At 38.5% G+C, this 8,053-nt stretch overlaps 1 protein-coding gene across 1 annotated transcript; it reads right to left on the bottom strand.

The window, feature by feature from the left end:
• Nucleotides 1-3,397: 3,397 nt before the first annotated feature.
• On the bottom strand, nt 3,398-6,434 carry LOC134745836 (uncharacterized). The gene is made up of 3 exons (XM_063679926.1): nt 5,463-6,434; nt 4,694-4,852; nt 3,398-3,463 (listed from the first exon to the last, which is right to left on the bottom strand). Exons 1-3 carry the CDS (start codon nt 6,432-6,434, stop codon nt 3,398-3,400), a joined length of 1,197 nt encoding a protein of 398 aa, XP_063535996.1.
• Between the last annotated feature and the right edge of the window lie 1,619 nt (nt 6,435-8,053).

Below are 8,053 nucleotides of genomic sequence, written 5' to 3'. Positions count from 1 at the left end.
TCTGACATCTAGAAATTAAAATAAAAAATCCTGAAATATGTCAGACAGTAATCGGAAAAGTACAAAATAAACGAGAGTACCTAGGTGAACGTCAATAAATATTTTATTCAAGGAAACATCTAATCAAAATTTTTTAACTTACGGTTTGATTCGAACTTCAATATACGTTAAAAATTTGCTAAATGTATGACATATCCGTCAGTGTCAAAAGTATATATATGATAGATATGTCCAATATCGGTTTGCACTTGCAGTGACCACCAGTGCCAGTGCCCGCAAGCGTGGAAGCATAAGTGGTTGTTGTAAGAGCTGGCTTTGATCAAGAACCTGCCGGCAAGGTATTGTCTGCGGAAAGACAAAGGTGATTCAACACCTTCCACCTGCATGCCATTTTTGGGAGAAGAAAGCATAGCACCCAGTATGATCTTTAAACATTTTGCCTGTATGAGGTCTAATTTATCTAGGCCATCCTTATTGCAAGGTTCCATTAAAAATGACGCATAGTCTATATGGCTGCGTATGGCAATGTATTGTATAGTAGCTTCTGGCAATAAGGGTGAGAGCCCCACCAAACACCTGACAATGCTCGCAGAATATTAATATTTTTTTCACATGAAATAAAACTATGAAAACGGATTATATCGCGTATATTGAATTTATAATACATCCCGACGTTTCGAACTCTTTACAGCGTTCGTGGTCAACGGGTGACTGAGGAAAAATTACAAAGTGCAAAAATACCCACATACTAAAATAATGAACAATCATAGACTACAAACTTTAAGGCTGGTTGTACATGCAAAATCGGTTCATAAGGCTAGTTATACACTATAATTATTTTTCAAGTAAAGATATATATATATACGCGATAAAAACTACGCCGGCTCCAACCCTACACCACGGACCCGAGAAGATTTAATTCCCTCCTAAATTGTAGGAGGGTATCCCAATATGGGACCGGCAACAAACTCGGCGGGACACATCTTTTCAAAACATCAGAATGTCCAGCACATCCAACACTAAGGTCTCACAGTCTATGTCTCGCTTGCTCCTTTATCAGATGGACTACAGGATCCCAAGCTGGTGGTAGAGAAAAGCCATCTTCTCTATTAAAGTTTGGATATTTCTTAATCTCAATGGCCTCGCGCAGCATTCTGGGTATGTAACGCTTCTCCTTGGCAAGAACCAGAGGCTTATCAAACTTGATTGAGTGATTGGCTTTATCCATGACATGCTCACAGACAGCAGACCTTGGTCGACGGTGCTTGACATCAGCTATGTGTTCCTTCACCCGAGTGGAAATGCTCCGTTTCGTCTGCCCGACATATGATAGGTCACACTCACAGTCCAGCCTGTACACTCCTGCAGTCTGTAGAGGGGTATTGCATTTTACAGGCCTCAGGAATTGTGACATCTTCTTCATTGGCTTGAAATATGTTTTTATAGAAGCACGCTTCAAGATGTGGCTGATCCTGTCCGTGACCCCCCTGACAAAAGGCAGAATGGCAGGCCTGCGCTCGACTGTGGGGATCGTAATGTGGGACCTCTGGTTGACCCGCGGTATCCTGAGCTCGTTTGCCTGGAGCGCGCGCCTGGCATGCTGGAGCTCCGCGGCCAGATGCTGGTCATCACATATCCTCTGGGCTCTCTGAAACAAAGATTTGCCTACTGTAACTGTATCTTATGAACCGATTTTGCATGTACAACCAGCCTTAAAGTTTGTAGTCTATGATTGTTCATTATTTTAGTATGTGGGTATTTTTGCACTTTGTAATTTTTCCTCAGTCACCCGTTGACCACGAACGCTGTAAAGAGTTCGAAACGTCGGGATGTATTATAAATTCAATATGCGCGATATAATCCGTTTTCTTAGTTTTATTTCATGAGTAACTATCGCGGTAACCGAAGACAATATTATTTTTTTCACATTTACCTGGCACATAGACCCCAAATAACACCTAAAAAATGTCTGAAACATAACACCACCATAACGGACATCTGCGGCAGGCATGATCCTTCTGCGACTGAAAGTCACTACACAACTTTTTGTTGGCGATATGGTAAGACCATGTTCATTAAGCCAATCTTTGAGGTAACCCAGCGCTGTATTTAGACTAGCAGCGGCTTTATCCATTGACTTTGCTGAGGTGTATAAGACCAGATCATCAGCATACTGCAAGATATTACAGAAGTATAGGACAGATTGTTCCAAGTCTTAGGTGTAGATACTGTAAAGCAGGGGGCTGAGTACAGATCCTTGCGGGAGACCTCGCCACAAAGTCCGAGGCGGGTAATAGGAATTACCATTCCTAATTTTAATTGACTCACCCATGAACAAGTTTGTGACAATATGTACAATCTTCACGGGAATGCTCAGATGAAGCATTTTTGCCCTGAGCACCGGAAGAAGGACATTGTCGTAGGCCGCAGAGATATCTAGAAAACATCCTAGCAGATATTCGTTTTTTGAAAAGGTTAGTCGGATATCAGTTGCTCAAATGTTTACTGTCCATATGTAATGTAAACTGTCCATCGTACTACGACCCTTTCTGAAGCCAAACTGCGTGTCAGCTAGAATACCTTTGTTATCCACAAACCATTCCAGTCTGTTTTTAAATAGATGCTCTAGTATCTTTCCCATTGTCGCGGAAAGATCAATCGGGCGATATGAGCTAGCCTCGTTTAGGTTTTAGTGTTAGAATAATAACTTGGGTCTTCCAGTCAACTGGCATCCTTCCCGTGTCAAAGGCATGGTTTAGAATACCAAGCAAATACTTCTGTGAGGAGGTATTTAATTTAGACAGGAAACAGTATGGTATGCCATCCTCTCGTGTAGTATTTCTCAATCCACTAAGCACTAGACTAAGCTCTGAGAATGAGAAAGGCATGTCCAGAGAGTTCAAGGTGCCTGACAGCGGGGGAAGTAACAAGCAGAATACTTCAGGGACAGTTGGCGGGGCAAGTCTATCTGCAAAGTCTGACAGCTAAAGAGAATCTGTGCTGAGCATAGACTCTGGATTAAATGAACCCCTGACCTGAACCTCTTTATGTTCCGCCATATAACGTTTTTGTTTGAAGAAACGTCACTTTGAACACTGATATATCCGATCTATGTCGTATCTTTAGCAAATTTTTGACGTATCTTAAAGTTCGAATCAGGCCATTAGTCTGGTACGAGTAAGAAACGACTGTAACGACGGAAAGGTTAACAGTTGTGTATGAAATTACAATTACTTTTGTATCTTTGTGTGTCCATCTTTGTCACACTAGTTGTAAGGCCGATAGAGCTAGATATGTATAATATATTATGAACGATCTTGAACATTCGATGTTTACGGTAGACAGACAGTTGCAGTTGGCGGCAGCCATCTTAAAAGATCGATTTTTATCGTTTGAATTAAGACTTCTTGTTCGTATCAAATTGCACAAGTATCACTATGTACATAACAGCTGCTGAAACTACCTGAAAATGCAAACAGGCATCAGTACCTATAGACAACAGATAAATAGATTTTTTTTAATGTAGTAAACGAGCAGACAAGCCGTCTGATGGGGAGCGGTCACAAGATGGCCCATAGAAATAAACAACATCAGAGGAGCCACTTAGACGTTGCCGACCTTAAGCGCCCTGAATACCCGCTTCTTGAAGAACCCCATACGGTAGTAAAGGAAATACCTAAGGACTTATTCCACATTCTGCACGTTTTTGGAAGAAACGAGCGAGATGCCAGCTTATTCTTGGTGTGCCAAGTACATACTTATCTAAAAAGTGGAAATGAGCTTTGCTCCTTTGGCGACAAAATAAATAAAGTACAATCGGGGATATTCCCGGTGAACCACAAGGGCAAAAAACGTTTAAACGTCTTTCAGACGGTCAAGCGATATCATAAAAGTGACGAATAGCATGGCACTTAAAAATGTGGGTGTTGAGAAAAAAAGGTTAGCTCAGGAAGTTTATTGCCGTGCATTGTCTTTGTGACGGGCGGCATTTGCAAAATGCATCGTAATTGGTGATCTTTATGGGGAGGTGAAGCTTAGCCTAAACAACAACTAATAAACTGTCCTTACTACCTATTGTTTGTCTCATTACCTTTTCATTATTAACATCAAAGATAGATATAACTCCGTAATAGATGGATAGTCTAAGGAAAAAACGTGCCTCGAAAATCAAGAAAATTTGATTCTCGTTCAGAGGGCGCTACTAGCTTTGGCCTACTGTCGTATAAATGGCGTTGACGGTTTCGTTTGTTATTTAACAATTTTAACGCATATCAGTGAAAGAACATGGGTCAAAATCATAAAAATAATTAATGCAAATAAAAAAATCATTTATCCATATTTAAATACATTTTAACTTATTTTTATAAATCTTCATTTTTAGTTTTAAAGTATGTCGATAGATGGCAGTGAATTTAAAGTGGTTACAAAATTTACTATGACAGTACCGCTCTAGTATGTTACTCTATGTTACCATAAACAGTCTTAAATGCATCGAGTTTGGCTCGCTCGTAAGGATAGAAGTAAAAAAATTCCGAAGTGGTTCACCGGGAATGTCCCCTATTGTACAATTTCTTAAAGGCTGGCAATGCACTTGCAACTTTAGTTTTGCAGGTGTCCATGAGCGGCGGTAATTGCTTACCATCAGACAATTCGTCTGCTCGTGTGTCTACTCCTATATAATAAGAAAACTTACATTAAAAGTGAAGGTAGCATCCAGCGGGAAGAAATCGTAAAGAGTCATCTCCGCATTTTGGTAGAATATCATCGAAGAGAAATGTTGCACTTCCAGATATAATATAGCGTCATGTTTGCCTAGAAGTATATTATGCAAGCTACGTCCGATTCTTGCCGACTGTAAGAGTAAAATGTTACCTACAATAAGTTTTTTTAAACTTTTATTTACTATTATACATTCGAATATTTGTGTTGTTATTTGTGAAAGGAGAGTAGGGTCAATTTTTTTTAACAAATTATTATTATTTCGTTAGATTTGGATAAAATTTGGCTGGTTCAAAAAGATTTTCATTATGGCCGGAAATTATTTCAAATCAAAACTTGTCCCGTAAAAAAGGTATGTAATTTTTTGTTGAGTTGCGAAAACGTTGTCGTAACTCAGGAAGATTTTTTTATACATACTTATGGTGAAATTGCGCTTTTATTGTATAGAATACCCTACCTAACTACTTATATCAAAATATGATAAAAATAATCGACAACAATAAAAATCAGCCCAGTAATTTTTTTTTTGTAAAAGTCCTGATTTTGAGCTTAGAATAAGCTAAAGATTATGTTTAGAGAAATAATCTCATAATCTTGAACGTAACGAGACTTAAAACACACAAGGTGCATATAACTGGTCTCGTGTGGCACAGAGGTACACAAATTTTACTTTGCGAAAAAACAGAAATAATTTTAACAAAATATGTATTTTCCTAAGAAACTTCGTTCAACATGTCACTTACCTGCTCTTTCAAAACACTCCCTGAACACGATATAGTATAAATCTTTACTAACTGATACATAATCCAAATCGAGCAGTTACATACGTCGTGCGTCGTCAGACTATGTTCTACGACCAGCCCGTGGTAGAGAATGTGTGCTTCACTCACTATTGAGTGGAAACATTGGATCGCAGTGGCCAAAATAGATGCTTGAAATGCTCTATTTATCTCTCGTTTCATCTCCAACATGTTCACATAAACAACTTCTATCTGATTCAAAGTAATTATCTTTTCTACTTTTATGAATTCAGCATTAATCCTGTTACAGTTACATAAACTTTTCATTTGCTCATTAATGCTCTTCAGCACTCCAACAACCATCAAAACCAACACGTAATAGAAGCCGATCACAGTAAATTGTATCATTTGTGGTAAAATAAAGCTTGCAGTCACCAACATCATTTTCCTTACTGTGTCTTGTCTTGTGTAATTAATCGTTATTTGTATAAATAATAATAAAATTAGACACAAAATTACTATCTTCACCTGCACTTGTAATCGTCGGATAATTTTGTGATCAACGAATTTGTTGCTCGATGAAACTATAGCATTCAATATTTTCACGTAAGTGAATCTGTTTTTATAAGCGCAAAAATAACTGATCGTTGTAAATAATAAGAAAGTGAGCATTTCCAACATGTAGTTCGACTTGGTCGTTAGAACTTCAGTCATCGTGTTGCTTTCGGTTGAAGCGAACACTTGCTGCGTGTGGATAACGAAAAAGGAGTAAAGGATTAAAACCATTGAGACCGAACAGAGTGAGTTAAAGTAAATAGATTTATGGATTATTATAGCGCCTCCGCTACCCTTTGGAAACTTGAGCGAATACGGTAATAATCCAAATAAAGTTAATATAAAATACAAAGGTTTGAATGCACTCCAAATATTAGTTTTCTCACTTTTCGTGATTGTATATTTTTTGAAATAGGACATGGTTGACTCTGTTGTATTACATTCAATGAACTATGAACTAGTGTAGTGCCGTAGTGTTAATGGCTTCCGATATATTTGACGATAGCTGCACCGTGAATTACTAACAGCAACAGAATTACCTGACTTTAGATGTACTTTATTCCTTTACAATAAGGTTTAAAATTGTCGATTAACAATGAGGACGATGGTATATAGTAGAAAAAATGCTAATGGGAAAATGCAATCAAAAATCAACCTTGACTTGAAAGTATTAAAGCTTAGTGTTATTACCAGCCTTGACTGCGTCGTAAGCAAAAACCGATAGTATCGCTCACTGAAATATTTATTGAGTGCTCATGCCTGCGTGATCAATTTGTAATATAGATTGGTATCTACGTGTAATTTTTACGGTTAAAATATACGGTACGGTTTAATATATAATTAGTACAAACTTCCTGCCTCGTGCCTCGCACAGCTAAACTGTGTAATGAACTGTCGCCTGCGGTACTTCCGGACCGATACGACCTTCAAACCTTCAAGAAAAGGGCGTACTTCCATTTTAAAGGCCGGCAACGCACTTAAAACCCCTCTGGTGTTGCGGGTGTCCATGGGCGGCGGCAATCGCTTACCATCAGATGATCCGTCTGCTCGTTTGCCTCGTATATCATAAAAAAATTGTACAATTAACTGCTACAACTAATTGTAGCAGTTAATTGTACTAATTATATTTTATCAAATGCATTTTATTGACTTCAGAACGTTACCTATGAAATGAATAAGCCCCCAGCTTACCTTAGCCAGTCTGGTTGGTTAGTTGTAGGCATGTAAGATGTTAGTGCCTAAGTAATAAGTGCGTTTAAGCAGGTATGTAATAATAGGTACTGAAGCGAGGTTTACACTAGCAAGAACTTGCATACAATTTACGTTACATTGCTGACTTCTAAGGTAAACTGCTTTCAAAATGTTTATCAAAAACCGTAATGAAAATTGCATGCAAGTTCTTGCTAGTCTAAACCTCGCTTTAGAATAAGGAGAGACTAACAATTTTGTATCTACTTACCTTTCGCACTAATCGCACTTAAACTATCGTGAGACATATTTCAAAATATTTAACAAACAAATATTTAAACATGTCGCCAAAAGCGACTAAAAATAATAGTGAGTAAAAACCGTACTGATAAATATTCTACTTACCTTTGTTAATTTTTCTTACACGTCGCGTCGTAACTTTAAGCATTGCAGACGATGTGCAAAATAATATTCATACACGATCACAAAGCAGTATCTATAACTTGAAAAGTAGAGTATGATAGGTAAATATAAACTCGTTCACCATAAGCACAGAATAATATTATCAATTGTCATACAGAACGGCCACGCACCGCCCCGCCCCAATTCGAATTACCTCGCCCCGCGACAGCAGATTGACGACCTTTTGCCGACCGCTCGGTACACAATGACGCATGAGACGTGCCGTTCACACATAGAGACGCAAGTGATTTTTGATGTATAGCGTGTCCGCCCTGTGCCATAAGTACGACCTGCAGGGTGAGCTGCAGGCCGGGACGCGCGGACGGCCGAGGTCGTTCCTATTAATTACGTATTTTAAATCGAAATCTGCAAAAATATACAGATAGGAA

The sequence above is a fragment of the Cydia strobilella genome, chromosome 12 (genome assembly GCF_947568885.1).
Source record: "Cydia strobilella chromosome 12, ilCydStro3.1, whole genome shotgun sequence".
Lineage (NCBI taxonomy): Eukaryota > Metazoa > Arthropoda > Insecta > Lepidoptera > Tortricidae > Cydia > Cydia strobilella.
This window is presented reverse-complemented; position numbering and strand designations above follow the sequence as displayed.